This window comes from Falco biarmicus, chromosome 2 (assembly GCF_023638135.1).
Source record: "Falco biarmicus isolate bFalBia1 chromosome 2, bFalBia1.pri, whole genome shotgun sequence".
NCBI classification, from domain to species: Eukaryota; Metazoa; Chordata; class Aves; order Falconiformes; family Falconidae; genus Falco; species Falco biarmicus.
In genome coordinates, this window is record NC_079289.1 from 92,893,701 (window position 1) to 92,912,888 (window position 19,188).

The 19,188-nt window shown below is 39.4% G+C and overlaps 1 protein-coding gene across 2 annotated transcripts in view; it reads left to right on the forward strand.

Moving 5' to 3' along the window:
* CTPS2 (CTP synthase 2) overlaps nt 1-18,150 on the forward strand; it is a 74,009-nt gene extending 55,859 nt beyond the window's left edge. For both annotated transcript variants that reach the window (XM_056327098.1, XM_056327097.1), the window contains exons 15-19: nt 1,429-1,484; nt 3,132-3,228; nt 6,567-6,711; nt 15,092-15,202; nt 16,727-18,150. In XM_056327098.1, coding sequence (XP_056183073.1) covers nt 1,429-1,484; nt 3,132-3,228; nt 6,567-6,711; nt 15,092-15,161 — 368 coding nt within the window. In that variant the 3' untranslated portion in view covers nt 15,162-15,202; nt 16,727-18,150. The remainder of the gene's footprint in view (nt 1-1,428; nt 1,485-3,131; nt 3,229-6,566; nt 6,712-15,091; nt 15,203-16,726) is intronic.
* The last annotated feature ends 1,038 nt before the right edge of the window (nt 18,151-19,188 follow it).

Genomic DNA, 19,188 nt, shown 5'->3' on the forward strand with positions numbered 1-19,188 from the left:
AGAAAGCAAATTATTTGTTGCAGGAAAGGAAAATGATTTGCTATAACAAGATGCTTCAGAATGCAAAACAAAAGCAACCAGAATATAGAACAAATGACTCAATTTGATCAATATGTATTTTAAAATTGAAGTAATACTTGCCTCCTATTATACAGTAGTAATAAAGTGATGCTGTAAATGTGTAAAAACTGCTTTCTTGCCCATCGGTTAAATATGGGCATATTTCTTATATTGCTCTGCCACTGACATTGAGCTATTACTATATTTAGCTATGTTGAACTTGCGGAATGTACCCTTCTGATCCTTTAAAAATTACATCTACTTCAGCAGGAGATCAAAGTGTGATACATATGCATATTTAATGAAAAATCTGCCTTTCTAGAGAATGCCTGTGCTAGTGATCTCACTGATCTGGGTGATGCTTTGCCTAGGTGTGATATAGGTATGCATATAAAAATGTACAAGTATTTCTGTGACCTAAACACTTAAGTTAATAACAATTAACATGTGTTGTAATTCTTGACCAATATTATGAGTTGGTTAGATGACCATATTTATCAAAGACACATAGAAAGCTGATGTAGTTTACTCAGGAAATCTGATTCCTATTTCTGATGCTTTACAACTTGAAGGAAAATAATTGTTTTGAAAAGGTGGTACCTTAAGATTAACATGTATACCACTTTCTGTAAAATTGCAGTACTGTCATTCTACAATTTTAGGAGATCTTCTGGGCAGTCTAGTTCTTGTAGCAACCTTTAAGCGAGATAGTAATTCTAATGACACTAGGATAAATTGAGAGCAAAGTTTGACCTGTGACTGTAAGTTAGAGATATGATTAAATTCTGGCTTACCTGCATACCTCTAACTTATTCCTTGTTGCTCTGGAATGTCGAGTGTTCCATATTAGGTTCAGAGGACTGAAAGAGTCGTTTGGGTAATGAGATCAGGAAAACAGAAAAAAACAATATCATCTCTTTGCCATTGGAGGCCTTATGCTAGCTGCCATGCATATTCTATTCTATTAAAATGGAACAGATGCTACTAACAGGCTTCCTTCGCTGCACCTTTTGCATATAACTGTTGTAAAACCCTGAAGGGATTTTATGTTGCTTGTTCACTCAAACATTTTTTTATTTTATTTTGGGCTTTAAAATTTAAATTAGTTTAAGCATGGCCTATAGACTGTAGTCTACTTAAGCTATTTCTGGTCAAGGAATGTCAAATATGAATCCTGAATAAACTCAGGTAACAGTAAATTAAAAGAAACTAGTCATCACTCAGAAAAACAGAAAGCTGGAGTGAGATGAATAGTGTCCTGTTACGTTTTACATGTGAAACTTTTTTGAGGTTTAAATTACAAGAAATAGTTGCAACAACTATTAAAGCAACACATTAACAATAATTTCTCTTTTGTTGAATATTCAGGGAAACTTTATGGTGATGAAATGTTTGTAGAGGAGCGACACAGGCATCGATATGAGGTAAGCACTGCTAATGTACTTTGTGCTCAGAAGTTAAAGCTTAGGCAAACTGTGTTTCTCTTGCTAGGCACAATTCTTTTTAAAGCCAATGGGAGAATTCTTACATAAACATAACCCAAAATTTAGTAATGGTTAGATAGTATAATTTAGATTGAAAGGGACCTCTGTAAGTGTCTGGTCAAACTCCCTGTTTGGAGCTGAGCCAACTTCAAAGTCAGAGCAGACCGCTCAGGATTTTGTCCCATCTAGTTTTGAATCTTTCTGAAGAGAAAGATTCCACATCTTTCGAATCTGTTCCAGTGCTTAACCACTTCATTGTTGATTCCTTTTCCCTTATATCTAATAGGGGATCTCCTTGGGCAGTTTGTCTTTCATCTCTCAGTCTTGTGCTGTACATTTCTGAGTAAGGTCTGGCTGAGTCTTCTTTATACCATCCCATTAGATAGTTTCCTTCTCTTCTCCAGGCTGAACAAATCTGCTTTCTCCTCCTGTGTTGCATGTGGTCCAACCTCCTAACCACCCTGGTTGGACTTCCTATGGACTTGCAACATTTTGTCAGTCTTTCTTGTACTTAGGGGCCTGAAACTAGACACAGTATCACAGAGGTGTTCTTACAAGTGTTCAACAGAGGGCAACAATGTAGTGTACTGTTTCTGTGGTAGAGAAGGTGCAGTGTCTTAGCCAAAGGATCTTGGAGAGTGATGTCAGAGATCACCTGACTTCCACTTCCTGTGAAGTATTTGAAAGGTAAAGGCTTACAATCCTTAAGTGCATCACTCCTTGGCCGATTTGGTTTATTTAAAGGCTTAGATTATGTTCAGGCAGTGCGTGTTCTTTCATAATGTAAATATGGGCAGACTTCAGGCATCTACAGCTTGGAGGCTAATTAAGATCACTTGCTTTCCACATGCAACTCTGTATGCTCCTTGTATAGTTCCACTCCTCTGTTTGAGAACATCTGAGCAAAAGTGCCTGTGTACATTCAAAATACCATCATTCAAGGAGAAAGGCAAGAGCTGGACTCCTAGAGTTCTCTCTAAAATAGTTCAGAAGGGACCTGACTCCATCAGTATCTCCAGAGGGGCCCAGGCTGTGAGATGTGTGCATGCTACAAACTGATTCAGACAATGTTAGGTTTCCTTCAGAAGCTGGATGGAGAATGTAGTGGTGGTAAAAGTGCTCAGAGTTTGAATATTAACTGAGTGGTTAGAACATCACCAAGGAAATGAAACAACTCACTGCAGAGCAACTCAGTCTGAAGGAGGAGCTGAACCAGAGTTCGTGTCATAACCACTGAAATGCAGTGTTCAAAGAGAAAAGGTCGGTCTGTACCTGCTGTAATGGGCTGTTTGAGAAACAAGGAATGCAAGCTGCTCACAATGAGGAGGGCAGTAAGCAGAAGGGACCCTGGCTTTAATCTTTTGAATGCTATGTAGTAAGTTTTAAAATTACTGACTCATCTCTTACTAAATAAGCATGCCCATTTTTACAAATTTATACCAGAGAGTTGTTAAGAAAGCAAAAGTTCCCAACTGTTTTCTCAATTCCTTTCTTTCCTGTATGTATACTAAAAACATTATAATTAACCACTACTGTTTGTTAAAAAAATAAATAGAACTACAATTATTATTACTTTCAATATTTCAGGTGAACCCAGAATTGACTCACTGCTTTGAAGAGAAAGGTTTGAAATTTGTTGGCCATGATACGGAAGGGAACAGAATGGAAATTATTGAACTGGAGAGTGAGTGTCTTACTTGTCTGTAGTACTTTCCGCATCTATTAAACCCGTGTAAATTATAGGTTGTTAAATGACATGTAGTTAAATGGCACAATATTTAGCTGTCATAATAGCCAAGATCATGTTGGGGGATACTGCTGACTCCACCTGTGTATTACAGCGGGTGAAGATTCAGAGGATGCTAGGAGAAGTCTTAGATGTCTCAAGGGTTGTGCATGTATTTGATTATCAGGAGAAGACATGCTCCTTTTCCTAAAGGTCATAATTCTAGCTCAGTGGGATTTGGCTATGTAGAATCATAGAGTGATTTGGGATTTTATCTAGTCTGACCTCAACACAGAACTGCCTTCAAATATAGATCAGGTTGTTGAGACCCATGTCAGTCAGGTTTTGAGTACCTCTCTGTATGCTCTTGGTTGGACTTCAAACCACTCACCATTACTCTTTGAACCCAGCAGTCCAGCCATTTTTTAACACACCTTGTAGTCTTCCCATAGTCCATAGCTCCCAACTTGAATGCTAGGAAACCAAAGTCAGGATAAAGGAAGGCTACTGCTCTCCCTGCTTCCAAGGACTGATTGTTCCCAAGTTTGTTGTGCCCAATTGCCTTCCTGTCCTTCATGTGTCTGGAAATGCCTTGGAGGAGGATTTGTTTCATAATCTTGCCATAAACTGAGGTTAGGCTGACTGTCCTGTGCTTCCTTGTATTCTTTTTGTCTTGAAGAAGGGCATGGTGGCTGCCTTTTTCCAGTCATCAGGGACCTCTCATGGTAGCCTTGGGCTTTGAAAGATAAAATCCAGCTTCATGACATTGGCCTGCTCCCTAACACCACGAAATATTCTTAGTCATGTCCCAATAATTAATACAGGTTCAGTTTGCTTGAGTATATGAAATACATATACATGCAATATAGCTAAAGCGTAAAACATCACTGGAATATGTTACCTAGAGAGGCTGTGAAATCTTCATCCTTGCAGGTAGAGACCTTCAAAACTTGACTAAACAAAGCTGTCAGCAACCTGATTTAGCTTTGAACTTGACCCTGCTTTGAGCAGGAGGTGGGACTGGAGACCTCCCAAGGTGCCTTCCAATCTGTGTTTCTTTGAGTTACCTTACGTTTAGAATCATAGAAAAAAGTATAAAAATCAAATAGAAAGCAAGCTCCTTCCTTTCACAGAAGTGATTCAGATAGATGAGGGTTTCATATTGTGGAAATCTGGTAGATTTGGACTACTTTACCAAGTAAGACTTGATGTCTTTTCTAAAAGGTTCTGAAATAAAAAGGAGATACACTGCATTTTTGTTGAATGCTATACAGAGTAGCTCTTGGAAACAATCCCTTTGATTTTGCTTGATTCTTTGATTGACTCCTTGCTGTTAAGTCACTGTTGGCTAGATGAGTGTCAGGCACCTGAAGATGCAGGCTACCTTACAAGATATTTTTTTTCATTTCATTTTGTTTCTTTTAATTTCTTTTCCTTTCTGTGGCCCCTAGTTGACATTGATTAAGATAAACTGCATGCATAGAAACAGAAATTTATCATAAGAATCCATTATCATCCTATGGAGTGCTACTTGTGACATGATGCTCCGGAGAATTGATTTTATATACTCCATGGTACTTATAATGTCAAGCAACTGCACCATAGAGAGTAATCTGAGAGCCAAAGATACATGTGAATTCATAAAGTACTAGTTGTCATAGTGTTCTTTGCATAGTTTGTTCCTGATAGATTACCTCTGTTATGCGTGCTGGTGTTGGAATGCTATTTTGTCTGCCCTGCATGAAACAACTTCTATAGAGAGCATTGTGAAATAAATCAGGTGGAATTTTAAAATTGCATGTTACTGTGAAAAGAATAAAAGCAGCAGTAAAACCTGGAATTCTTTCACAGTGAGCTGCAAGGAGACTCTTGATTACTAAAGAAAAACAGTCATCATAGGGAGGACGATGGATTGGAATAGAAGCATAGAAATAACAGTAAACCAGATAGCTTAGGCTAAGCTTTTAAGCAAAATATCCCCACAGGAAATTTTTGATGCTTTGTCATTGTTTTATTTTAAAGCTTTAAAAGAACTAAATTGCATAATAAAGAGAAAGAAATTACGGCATAAATTTAGGATCGAGGTTCTCTTTAAGACAGCAGCAGAGAGAAGAGCAGTAGACTATATCATGTAGTTTATCTCCACAGAAGAAAACCCCAGTTTTCTTATCACTTACTCTGTACTGCAGAGATATTCCTTGAATGTTTTGGATTATTGTGGAAATTGTCAAACCAGAAGAGATCTGTGGTTAATTTTGTCCAGTGTCCTGGTACTAGAAATGGTTAATGTTAGCTCCTTTAAAACAATGTTCAGAGAAGGAACTGGTGCACAGTATGGAAGAGTATGAAAACATTTTTCCTTCCTTATCCTTTCAAAGAAGACAGAAGGGAAGCAAAAGCAGTAGTTAAGAGGTGCTTTGATTGAGAAACAGGGCACTGAAGATTTAAGAGAAGGTGAAGCAGCATGGCTTGTTTAGCTTAGCAGGCAGAGTTGAATGATGGTGATGTTGTCATCCTTAATCACACAGGCCAAACATCAGGAAAGAAGAGCACCACAAGAAATAGATGTAAATTGGTTGTAATGAAGATGGCCTGTGATAGGAAAAGGTTTCTAAGCAAAAGGAGGGAGTATCAAAAGAGCTTTCTAGTGGGAGCAAATCACCCTAAGTAGTGTTACAGCAGACCCTTGACCCTTTGTGCATGAGACTACACGATGTAGCTGCATTCAGTAACAGGAGACTGGACTTAATGTTGCAGGAGATCCCTTCCATGCCCAATTATTTGAAGCTTGTTTTCCCCCATTTTCTCTGGATGTTGCTTTCATATCTATCTTAGTGTGTAAATAGTTGCTGTATGGTAATGCTTGGTCTTTTAGGAACTGTTTTATTTCTCCCTCAGATATGTTAAGGTGCATGTTCTGAATATATGTGCATATATATATATATGGGAAACCAAAATACTATGAAAATAACATGATAAATGCAGACTTCGTGGTTGTTCCCCCCACCTCACATGTCAGCACAGGTTTATTATTCAGCTTTTAATTACATCATTGTACACGTTAAGGTTGAATCACAGGGTGATTTTTCCTTAATTTGCCTTACTAACCTTCTGCCTCTGTTGTCAATTGCTCTTCATGGAAAAAGTTAAGGTTCCTGCTGCCTCGCCCTCAAATTCACACAAGCTGATCTGACTTCTGGACTCCTATGCAAAATCTTCAATAAACTTATTTCCTAACAGTTTTTCTACTATCTCCTTCCTACATCTTACAGTTTTCTTTGATATCTATCTTACAGATCACCCATATTTTGTGGGAGTTCAATTCCACCCAGAGTTTTCCTCAAGACCTATGAAACCTTCACCTCCATACCTTGGACTGTTGCTAGCAGCAACTGGGACACTCAGTGCATACCTGCAACGTGGATGTAAATTGTCTCCAAGGTAACCTTTCTTTCTTGCTTGCCTGCAGTTTAACAGTCACATTTTTGGAGGGACTATCCTGTCCTTCAATTCAGAAGTCCAGAAGAGGAAGAGTTCTTCATGGATTGATTTACTTGTTCCTGTGCATGCCTGACATAAACCCTGGTGTAAAAGTATTTGTAAGCCGTAAGCACAGTTCCTGACTTCCTCATTTTCAGAGGCTGTTAAGGCTAAAGCCAAATCCATACATTATAACCAGAAAGAAGCAAAAAACCTTTAGCAAATTCACGTTAAGTCAGTGGTCTCCTGTGTTAACATTCATTCATTAACAGTAGTTTCACAGGGAAAGAAATTTACTTAGAGGATCAAGAAAAAAGAAAACACTGATTTTATTTTGCAGTAACTAAATAATACCATCTAGCAGAGGCAGGCCTGAAACAAAACATTTTGGGGTATCTTTAGACTTACGGAAGGGTTTGGATCTAGATCAAAACTGGATGGTTTGGCCAAACCAAAATCTTGTACCAGTTCCCTTGGACACAGAGTTTTCGGTTTATTGAATGTAGCAACAGTTTTTTAGCTGGTGTTAACTCATTCTTGTTTATTTCAATGATATTAACAACAGTTACAATTTCATTACAATAGCAGTCATAAAGAGGTCAGAGGGAAGCCTAGGGTACAATAACAAAAATAATTTAAAAAAAATAAATCACAGAATGGCTGAATAGTAACACAGAACAGATCCAACTCTGGCTTACTGGCTTTTCCTCTAAACAAGGCACCAAACTTACTAATTTTGTGGGGGTTTTAGGGCTTTTTGGTTGTTGTGTTTTTCCTTTTTTTTTTTTAGCATTTCTTTCTATTAAAATTCCTTTTCTTAAGCGAGAAGTAGAAATTTTATTCAGGTTTCATTAGTAATGGAAAATAGCCAAGCCAGACCAGATCAGTCTGTTTTGGTACCCTGCTCCTTATGGTTATCAGTTATTTTTCATAAATGTTCTTCATCTTTGCTCACCCTGGCCAGATGTGCAATGGTGTACATGCAGAGAGAATATCTTTCTGATCTGTGAACTAGTATAGCTTGATTGAAATACTCCTACTACCTTAACCTGTCACTGTTATTAGTGGTCATAACATTATCTACCTTTTAAAATTTGTGCCAGTGCATTACACAAGCCAGACTTTTGTGGTGCTTGGCAGGAGGGAGTCTTCAGGCACAGTGATCTTCAGTCTTTTCCTCTTGTGGGCACTCTGCCTCACAGTTCATCTTGTTTCCCAGATCCCAATATCCTTTCTTTTACTGTTTCCTCCCATAAATATACATACTCATCTCTCTGAGATAAAGAAAAAATACTTTTTTTGAATGAGTGATCTGCATGTCTTCTGCTGATTTAAATTTTAATCCCTTAGCATTATAGCAAATATGTTTTCTAACCCTGACTTTAAGTTTCAGCAATTAATTGAATGTGCCACACTTACTTACTTGAAATAATCAATAAAATAGTATACCCAACTCTTTTTCTTCATGTTTATACAGTAAACTGCAGTCAACACTTAAACATTTAGCAAAGGCAAAAGTTCATACCCCAAAACTTTATATAGAAAAATAAAAATTTTACCATTTACCTAGTTACACAGCGATCAAGCAAACCCCTCTGTCTTGGGAAAGAACATTGGAACAGAAAAACATTTGGAGACTAAAAGAGGAACACTTTTCAGGGAAGAATGTTCAGGAGGGAATTTCAGTGCTAATTACAGCACACCTACTCATATTAACGTATCCACCTGCTGAGTGGAAAGGATTTCCAATTTAAACCTTTAAACCCCAGAATGCTAATGATTTCATTGAGTAGTAAAGCTAAGGCATGTCATAACAACACTGAAAAAAATCTGAGAGTAGGATTTTCTGCACACCTCATCCAACACTGCCCACATAAATCCCTGAAAATGTTTGAAGTGTTCAAGGCCAGGCTGGAAGGGGCTTTGAGCAACCTGGTCTAGTGGAAGTTGCCTGTGGCAAAGGGGTTGGAATGAGATGATCTTTAAGGTCCCTTCCAACCCCCCCATTCTTGATTCTATGAATTGTAGCCATACTGTTGACTAGAACAAAGATGTAGCCTGAAAGAGAATTTGTGGAGGCCAGCAAGTTGAGCAGATTACCTAAACTAGGCTGTTAAAAACACTAAAAAGAGAGTTAATGTTGAAGTTCTGAGACAAAAGGAAATACATATTTCAGTATGAGATTCTTAACAGGAAATTATTACCACAGAACATTTAACAGCCCCGTAAATTACAATGTGATTTTAGAACATCTGGTATCTGGGCAGAAGCCCTAGCTTCTAAGCAGAACAAATAGTAAATTTAAAGATGTATCACACCTCCCAGGAGAGTGCTTTAAATAAATCAAAGTGAATAAACTTCCCTTAAATTTTTGTGAGGCATAGTATGATAGACAGTCTGAGAATGCTTACACATAGACAGGAGCATACCCAGCTTGAGACTGAAATGCATCCTCTGGGGTAAACTTAGTTTCCAGAAGCTTTGATGCGTACAGAAACAGTCAAGAACTGAGCAAAGGATGAGAGTAACTCACTGATGAATCATTACTTAGTTACCTGAAGTGGTACTTGGGCATCTAAATTGCCCTTGTGGTTTCAGCCTCTCGTGCTTTATGGCATGAGTGCCTAACCATCAGACAAAGTGATGCACGTCCTTGTGAATGCTTTTAAATCATGATTTTTTCTAAATCTTTCCTTGGAAATACTGAGGTTACCATTTCACACAGAGCTGAGGAAGGTGAGAAGCTGCCTGTTTAAATGTCTCATTTTAAAGGACAGAGAAAACCAGAACCACAGAAGACTCTCAGAAAGTGTACAATACCCACAAATACACTGCTTTTTGAAAGAAAACAAAATTGTTTAATAGAAAACTAGTGGATGAAGAGGGGAACTTCACATGTAATGTTGTTGCCTTTGACAGAGTCTTACAGTTTCATTTGGGAAAAGCAATAAAAACTGGCTTATTTTTGGGAACAGTGTCATATGGATTGCAAAATCACTGATGTACCATAAAGCCATGTTGCTGGTTTCTTTTTTCCCCATAGCAAGTTTAGCATCAGCAGGTTTTATTTCTTCTTTCCCTCAGTTAACATCTTTATTAATAGCCTGCAAGAGTCGGTCACAGTGCATTAATGATATTTGCAAGTAATGTCATTTAAATAAGAGCTGAAAGCACTATTCAGAACAAAGAAATAACGTGAAAATATATAGGCAATTGAGAAACCTGTGCTGAAAATGAGATCTGCAACCTGGTCTAGTGGAAGGTGTCCTTGCCCATGATAGGGGGGGGTGAAACTAAGTGATCTTTAAGGTCCCTTCCAACCCAAACCATTCTGTGACTGTGCGTTGGTTTGGTTGTGGGTTTTTTTGAGGAAACTAAAGGTCACAAGCTAAACATAAATAAACAGAAATGTCCAGTAGATGGGAGGAAATGTAGGAAGTGAGAGATGTTCATAGGTGAGAAAGTGTGGGTAACTAGGACTACTGCCAAAAGATATTTTTGCAAAGTGTTAGTGAATATGCTGATGTGAGGCACTAATCCAATGCCATCTAATCACAGAGTACTATGTTAAGTTCTGGGCAGATTATTAATAGCAGATGACTTATGAGTTGCATTCAGAGACAAGGAAAAAGAATGGCCAGAGGACAGGAGGAGTTGTGCATAAAGAAAAAAAATCTCAGGAGTTTTGCCCATAGGGTGCTTACTGCACTAACATGGTCCAGCTATCTCCCAAATCAGCCTTGTAGGAAGACTTGGGCAAGCACCTATAAGCAGAACAGGAAACAGCCTATGAAAGATGTCCTGATGTATGAGGGACAAAGAAGGTATGATCAGGGCTATCTCTGATATCCCCTGTACATTGTCTCCAACCAAAACACGCCTGGCACAGCATCATATTTCTGCCATTGGCCAAATCCAGACATTTCAGAGGAAAGTGAAGGTGATCTTCAGATTCGAAAACCGTCAAGGCAGTGGCAAGAGAGGTAGGGGCTGCTCCACCAAAGAAAACAATCCAGGAGCCAGGGGTGGCATCTGTACTGGTAGGGGTAGTGTCCTCACCAGCAGGAGTCGGTACCGCTGTTGCCAAAGGTGGCAAGCAGGCTGGCTGCAGTGACAGTTACTGTGTCTTACAGACAGTCCAGTGCAGAAGCTCAAAGTGATGAGTTAGGTCTGAGGTCAATCCAGGTAGTCCAGTCAGCAGGTGACTACAGAACTCAGAGATGGGTACAGGCATGTCTGCAACATAGCGCAGGCAAGGATTGGGAGCCAAGGCTCCTGGCTCCATCAGTGGAGGCCCCAGGTGAGGATGGCCAGGGCAGCTAAGACTTGTTGGTACCCTCAGAGCTCTTACAGAAAACTATAGAAAAAGTTTTAAAGGAAATCCTTTCTCAACCATTAGTGGTATTTAGTAGTGAACTGAGTAATGGTTGTTATGACAGTTACTTTGATATTTTAATGTTAGATGTTTACAGTGAAGACACTTCTGAGCTAATCACCCCAAGTCTTTTTCTGTAGTTGCTAAGTGAATATGCACTTTAAGGGAGCCAGACAGCTCATGATAGTGGTTAAGTGGGTCAGAAGCATTGTACCCTACAAGTGCCTGTTTCTCTCCATTGATTGCAAGAAGCTGATGCCAGCTGTCTCAGATGAAGATGTCAAAGCTGAATTAATTGAATCCCATGCATGAGACTTGGCAGAGAGTTTTTGTAACACCCAGATATGTTCTGCCATCTTGGTTGTGTTTTTTGTAATGCTGGCTCCTAATAAAACTGTTACCCTAGGTCCACTTATGTGAGTGCAAAAGTCTGGCAGCTTGGACTTGGGGAGTCTTGGGTACGTGCTGAAGGATTCTTTAATGAAATGATGTTTCAAGGAAGCGTAGGATCATGTAATGATGGCGATCATAATAAATGGTATATGATCATTTTTATTATAAAAATCATAAAAATATACATTGAGAAGTATGAGTGACTGCAGTTATAACCACTGCACAAGAAATAAAATATTTATTTTAAATATTTTCTTAATGACTATAATAATTTCAATCGTCCACCTTTTTTTGGGGGTGGGGATAAATAAGAATAAGGCAAGAACCTGACACCCACTTAATCTTGTTTGTAATGATTCTTACAACGTGGACTCCAATAAAAAGGAGCTAATGAGCAAATCCAAGGCCACCACAGCAGTTCTATTCCATCTTTTTTTTTCATGGTAGCTGGAGGACTAAACTCAGAGTATGCAGTGTCACTGCATCTGGGCAGTCACTTCAGTCTGCAAGATAAAGAATTTTGGTCACTTTGATCCTTGCATCTAATCTACCTGTAGTTAATGGAAATATGCTCACTGCAAAGTGAAATATCAACCAGTACCTGGTATTTCACTTCGCAGTTAGCTGCAACCTGAATCTAACAGCACCTGTCTGGCATTTCACTTTGCAATGAACTGCAACACATTTTCGGGAGCAAGGAAAACATCCTCTGTTAAGAAATCACATTATGGGATTTTGTTTTGCTTTATTGTCCAGTCATCTTCAGATCCCTGTTTTCTCAAGATGTAAGTAATGAAAAGATCTTCCCCCTTGCATGTGCTCCATTATTACCAAATTCATGCCAGTTTCAGATGTCTCTGTTCTGCTGACAGAGGCATCATCATAACTCTGCTATATTTGTCTAAAGCACAAAAGGAGGCAAGCTGCGAAGGTTCTCTATCGGTATGGTGTGGAATGCAGCCGATAGCTGGGGAAACACGGCATGAAGTTGCAATGCACCACCTCAGCAGCCAATCTCAGTTGTATAATCATTGGAATTAAGACTGCAGACCAATTTTAAACTGTGTTTCTCAAACAGCCATTCAAAAGGACCAAAACACCTGCTTTTAATGTTTTTATTAAGAAATATAGGCAACTGTAAAATGGGTGTTCCTTGAATGTTCTGTTGGTTTCGTTTGGAAAATTCAGATCAACATTCTTTAGAAATGAAGTGTTTGACACAGTTTCAGAGGGTTTTTTTTTTTCATCCTTTTTTAACATATAATTGACAAAAAGGTCCTTTTCCAGAAATGTATGCAATTTAAACAGTTGTTACAGTAATGCTATTCCCTGCAAAGGCAGGAGCCAAGCTAAGTGCATTTCTTCCTCAATGCAAATGAAAGACAAATGTACTTACGTTAGTACAGGCTGTGGCTGTTTGAAACGAATGATTGTTACAGCTTTTGAGACCCGTTGAGTGAGGGAGGACCTATTATGAGAGTGCTGGGTGGGGATCAGCACCTAACTGTTCCTCAAGAGATGAAGCTGGGCAGTTCTCTCACCTCATTGGTCACTGAGCATTTTTACTTAAGCATCTGTCTCCCATACTGTGTTGTAAACGATGCTCTGGCATATGTTTTTTGGCTGTGACTGCCACTGGGCAGCAGAGCCTATTAAAAAAAAAAAGAAAAAAAAAGTTCTCTGAAGATGTTGGATTTAAACCAGGACTATCATAAGATTATGCAGCTCTCTGCCATCACAGTTTTACCCTCTGTTCTGTGGACAGTTTGTGCTATTTTGCTGTGATGTGAATATGCAAAACTGTTTTAATAATACTGAATTTTTATTCCATGTTTCCATGGGTACTTTCAGAAAGAAGTAAGTACAATGTTGGTGATGTGTTTGTCTGTGTGCATCTGGCATGCTTGATCATACTGTTAACAATACTTTCCTCACTTGAACTGTGTAATTGTTTGCCAGCTGGTGAAATGATCAAATTGAGCATTTCTCACTAGCCCAATATGACACAGTCTTTGTAAGAACTGCATCAACAACATGCTGTAGGCAAAGTCTGAATGTTAGAACAGTCGGAATATCTAAGCTGGTTTTGTAAAGAATTTGGTACAGTGATTTTCTGGAACTGTGGGAGGCTTTCCTAACAGTCAGAGGTAGAAATTAAACGAGACGACTGTTGGTGCCATTCCTCCTGTCCAACTCTATTAAAATGACTGTGTTTATATCTAATCTTTGATTACTATTTTATTTTTGCAAAGAAGAGAGGGTGAAAATCAGGCTACAAAGCAGTGCTCAGTAAGAAGCACCAATATAGCAGAGTGCAGTTTGTTCACTGTTCCACATTGCAGTCTAGATGAAAGATCTCCAGCTGCGGGGTTACATAGTTCCCCTTAAATCATCACACAGCAGGCAGTCACTGCGGGTCAGCTGGTAAAGCTGTGTCTAGGTGGGTCATGGGCTGGTTATGCGCTTGATGTCTCAGTAAGGGATCATGGCCAGAGGTGGGGAGTGTGACGTGACTGGGGTCCTGTTGGCTGGAGGGTGAAGGTGTATGTGGTAAGAGCGAGATGTGACGTGTACAGTGGCTGGAGTAGAGTTGGTACCCAAGGCTGACGCTGCTGTACTCGCATAAACGAGGTCTGAGATCCCCCACCATGTTAACCGTAACCTGTGCTCCGAAGTATCACGGAACTGACCACAATTATTGCTGCTGAAATGCACTAGTCAGTTCCCTGCGCTTCCTTTGCTGGTTTCTGATCTTGGGGAAATTCAAGCATCCAGAAATCAGACTGTAGAAGTGAAGTGTAGTAGGGGGAGGTTAAGGCTGGAGGTTCTTCTGAAGAGGTGTATTTAGAGTTAAGATAAAACTGGAGACCCAGTAGAGATCACAGCTGACTGAAAATGTGATTTGTGGGCACTTCTTTCTCTCCGTCACTGTGGTGATTCCTGTTCTTCACTGTTTCCTTGTTCTGGCCACTTTATAGAACCATCATTTGCATGGCAGTTTGTTCAGTGAAAACCAGTCTGCTTCTCTCGGGAAACTGCAGAAGGGGATAAAACCTCAGGAAAAACGTCAGGATATTGCTTGGTGCACTGAAGATGATTTGTGTTCTGACTCGAAGAGCAAGAATTGTAATTTAAGTATAAATTGTAGCATTCTGAGTAAATGAAGTTGTCCTAATTTTCTCTTTGGTTAAAACAATAATTTTCTTTATCACAAAGGAGAAATTCCTTTTAGTCTTGCTCTGAATAGCTGTTACACTCCATGTTGTTAATCGCAGTAATAGGCACACAGCACCAGCAAACTGTAGAATGAAGGTACAGGGGCCAAGCAAAAAGAAATTGAACATACTGTTTATCAGGTAGGATATTTTTTCTCATCAGATCTTAGACTCAAACTTAAACCCATTTCTGTAGAGGAAGGTGTTCTAAAATACTAAAATTGAGCATGGGCTTAAAGTAGTTTTCTGGAAATGGGTTGCATTTGAGGAAAGTGTTGGTCATATGCATCGTCTGGGTTGGAGGGTTTGAATAAAGTATTTGGTTTAGATCCTTCTGACTGTGCATTGCTTCTAATAGTGACAGCTATAGTGACCTCAGTGATGACAGCTCTCCAGAAAAAGAGTTTCCTGATTCAGAAACAGGCTGAAATGATTGTGTGAGAGCACAGAAACGGATGATGCTATTAAGGTAAATAATTTTGATGTTGCTTTATGACATTTATTTCTTCTAGACTTAAAACAGGAGACAAAGTTATCTGGATTCTCCCTTTTGTTTCAAATCCCATCTGAGAGCTTCTATTTTCTTCCTTGCCTGCAGCACTTAATTGTTTTCCTCTTCTGCTGCCTAACTCTGCAATTTATTAAAGTCTGCTAAGTGTTTTGGGCACAGCTTACATGTAGGATGCTGTACAAAATCGAGTTTAGTGTTGGAAGATACAATAAAAATACATTTTAAAATTATGTCGAGATTTTTTGGTTACTTCTGTTTGCAAGGTTGGATCACTTCGAGTACACTATGTTGACATGACTTTTTATTTTGCGTTAATATTTGTTTGCCTTAGGCTTTGCCAAAGAGATGTTGGATTGTTGTTTTTTCACCTGTAAACATGGTAGCCATAGATTTCCTTTCAATTTGGAGGTTGTATTTCCTGAGACACCTGATCTCTGCAGATCTGGGTCTGAATCTTAGTCTCACTTCATTTTCCCTACACTGATTTGTCAGAGTTGCAGCTGGTATGGTACTCTGATACATGTGTAAATTCATGCTTTCCAGTATTTCTGAGCAATTCTGTAAGCAGGACACAACTTTCCCCTCCGATTTTATTCCTTTCACATGCTGTACTCACAAAGCAGCTGTGCATATGAATGATGCATTTCTGCCTGATGGTCTCCTGATAAAAATACTGGCATGAGACGCTAGAAGGAGTTTAGTCCTTAGCTGCAGCATGTGTTTCTTCTGTGATTTCTAATAAATTTCTTTTTCCTTCTCATGTACCACTTTAAAGATAATAATACACCCCCAAGTCATGTGAGTGGAGAACAGAATGTTAAATGATTTAATGATCTGGTGCATGCAGATACAGTACTGATGCATGTCCTAGAGTGACCACAATATTCCTTTTCAGTCTCGCCTGGAGCCTTCACACTTGGAAACATCACTATGGCTCTGTTTCTTGAGACCAACACATAGTACAGGACAGCCCCTTTAGCTTGGCCTTGCTTTCCTCAATGACATTTATGAACGGTGATTCTATTTACCATTGCGGATGTAACTGTTTCAGTGCTTGCATGAGTGGACTTTTGTGGTGCTTTGAAGTAGTTCCCGGCAGTCAAGCTGATTTTGTTTGGACGTGTCACTAGCGGATACCAATTGTATTCAACAGAATGACTCTAGAATGGATTAAATAACTAATTCCAGATAGAAAAGGAAGATAGGAGTACTGGCTCATTTATTTTATCTCAGGGTTAATTCTGCCCATTAATCAGAGCTGGATACACATGTAGGCTATATTTAGCTTTGTGGTTTTGCTTTATGCTGCTTGACCTAAATGAAATGCATCTGCTTGTAGTATTTACCATAAAACTACTTTGAAGTCAGTCAACGGGTTTGAGAGAAACTGACATAAGCATGAAAAAAACTGAGTTACAGAAGAAGTATTTTTAATATTTTTTTCCCATTTATTCTTCCTTCCCCTCCCTCTTTATGTTACAGAAAGTCAGGAACAGAACAATACTGAATAGAAGAAAGAAGCGTAAGCTGCTTACAGTCCTCACAGTGTCTGCTCCTATACTGTTTTCAGTAATGCTCTTTACAGGTGGCAGTTTTACTGTTCTGTAGCAAAAACTGTTCTGTGTAAATGGTGTTTCCTCTTAAAAATGGCGGAATGGTTGTGCACCTTAGCTGTTTATCATGATTGACCTTGTCTTACATTTCAGAGTGATCTCAAGTGAATATGTATTAATTCACCAGTTCACAGCTGTTCTTGATTTGAAGGAAGATTTGATTGTTTTCGATTTGTCTTAGAACAGGAAGATATAATCATTAGTTCTTGTGAATGAGAGGGAATGCACTAAAGAATTTAAGGTAAAGTTGTCTTATCCATGAGCAGCAGAGAACTGTTTCAGGTCTGTTTCCCTATGAAGCTTGTTGTATTTTATTTTATTTTTACTTTTTTGCTGTTCAATATGTACAAATGAGAAATTGTTGCTGTATTTCAACTCTTTGTGATTATAATAATTGATGTTTAATGCACATCTTTTCACTTTGCTTTTATAAGTGATTTCACTTTTACAAAACTTCAAATTTATTTGCTCTATTTCTCCTGAAAGTCTGGTAATACTGAACGTAATTCTGACCTACAAAATTACAGAAGTGATATTAGAAGGTGGTTTTGTATTTGTATTTTGTAAGAGAGTGAGGAAATACGCTTACATGTTAAAATGTAATTTAACACCTGTATAAAAGTTGTAGAAGAACCAGTAATAAATCTGGAGCATTATCTGCGCTCCAGCCATGCAACACTCAGTTAATTTCAGTAAATGAGTACAAAGGTGAATTAAGGTTCACCCTTGTTTTCCTTTATCCAGTGACCAATCCACGGTCATGGCACTCTTTTTCGCAATAGTGTAGAAAGTTATATTTTAAATTATGAATCACAAGTTATTCCAGTGCATGACAATTGAGGCAGCCCTGCAAAGCCAGGAATGCAGCCTGCATCGCTGAGACGGAAGGGGAAGGCGAGGGGTCCTGTACTGTGTATAAGGCTGGATCCCTTTAGCAATGTGGCATCACCAGACCTGTCACAGAAGTTGGACCTGCACCATGTAACTGATGGGCTCCACATGCCTGGGGCACCCTTTCCTATAAAGAAATCTTCCGAATTTTGAGCTTTGGGTTGGTTTTTTTTTGTTGTTTTGGGCAAAGTGACTTTTTTAATTCATCAAAAGGTAAATATCTGTTCAAATTTGTAAAAAAATGTACAAAAATAAAAAGCACTGTGTCCCTTATTACAGCTTTGTAAAACTAAGTTTGAGAGCTTTACATTGCTTTAGAAAATCTCAGGTTACACAGCCAATTGATCTCTTCAGTAAAAGAAGCTTTAATGGTAATGACAAATAAAATGTATTCCTATGGCAGTGTTTTTCTAGAGTGGTTTGCAAATGTGTGCCTCAAACAGCAGGTATTGACAGAGTCAGTGTCACTGTATGTTTTCCCCAATGAGAGACACTGGCCACTGGTTTGTGAGGGGTGAAGCATTTCCCAAGATTGTCTGTAATGTACAAGTGTGTTTTCAAATATATTAAATTGTCAGAAATGTGTAGGTGCTGTGTTAAAGAATGCCAGTTGTGAACTGTGGGGTCAACGAAGGAATTTTTCATTTAGTCATGTCCCAGTTGTACCGTGGGTGAGATGCTGTGATTTGCCCCCAAAAATGGGGGGACAAAAAGACATACAACCTGGAGTGAAGCTGGAAACAGCACCTTAACCTCCCAGCACCCTTACCAGTCCTCTTTCTGCTAATTGTGCTATACAAAGCAGTATCCTGGGGACAAACACCACTGCCACAAGGGATCCATCTGCTATTTGAGCTGACAGAAGCAGCAGCATGCCCTTTCCAAAATGGAAGGCAGAAAACAAGCCTTTTCCAGCCAAATCCTGGGCTGCGTTAGGAGCGTTGGCAGCGGGCTGAGGTGATCCTTCTCCTCTGTTCAGTCCTGCTGAGGCCACCCCTGGAGTGCTGTGTCCAGCTCTGGGCTGCCCAGTACAACAGAGACATAGGCATACTGGAGGGAGTGCAGTGAAGGGCCACTAAAGTGATTAGAGGACTGGAGCATCCCTCCTGTGAGGAAAGGCTGAGAGTGTACCGGTTTGGGCTGGAATAGAGTTATTTTTCTTCATAGTAGCTCGTATGGGGCTACATTTTGGATTTGTGCTGAAAACAGCATTGATACACATCTTACACAGAGCCAGGGCCTTTCTGCCCCTCACCCCACCGCACCAGCGAGCAGGCTGGGGGTGCACAGGGAGCTGGGAGGGGGCACAGCGGGCACAGCTGACACCGACTGACTAAAGGGATATTCCATACCGTATGGCATCATGCTCAGCAACAAAAGCCTGGGGAAGAAGGAGGAAGAGGGGGATGTTTGGAGATACGGCATTTGTCTTCCCAAGCC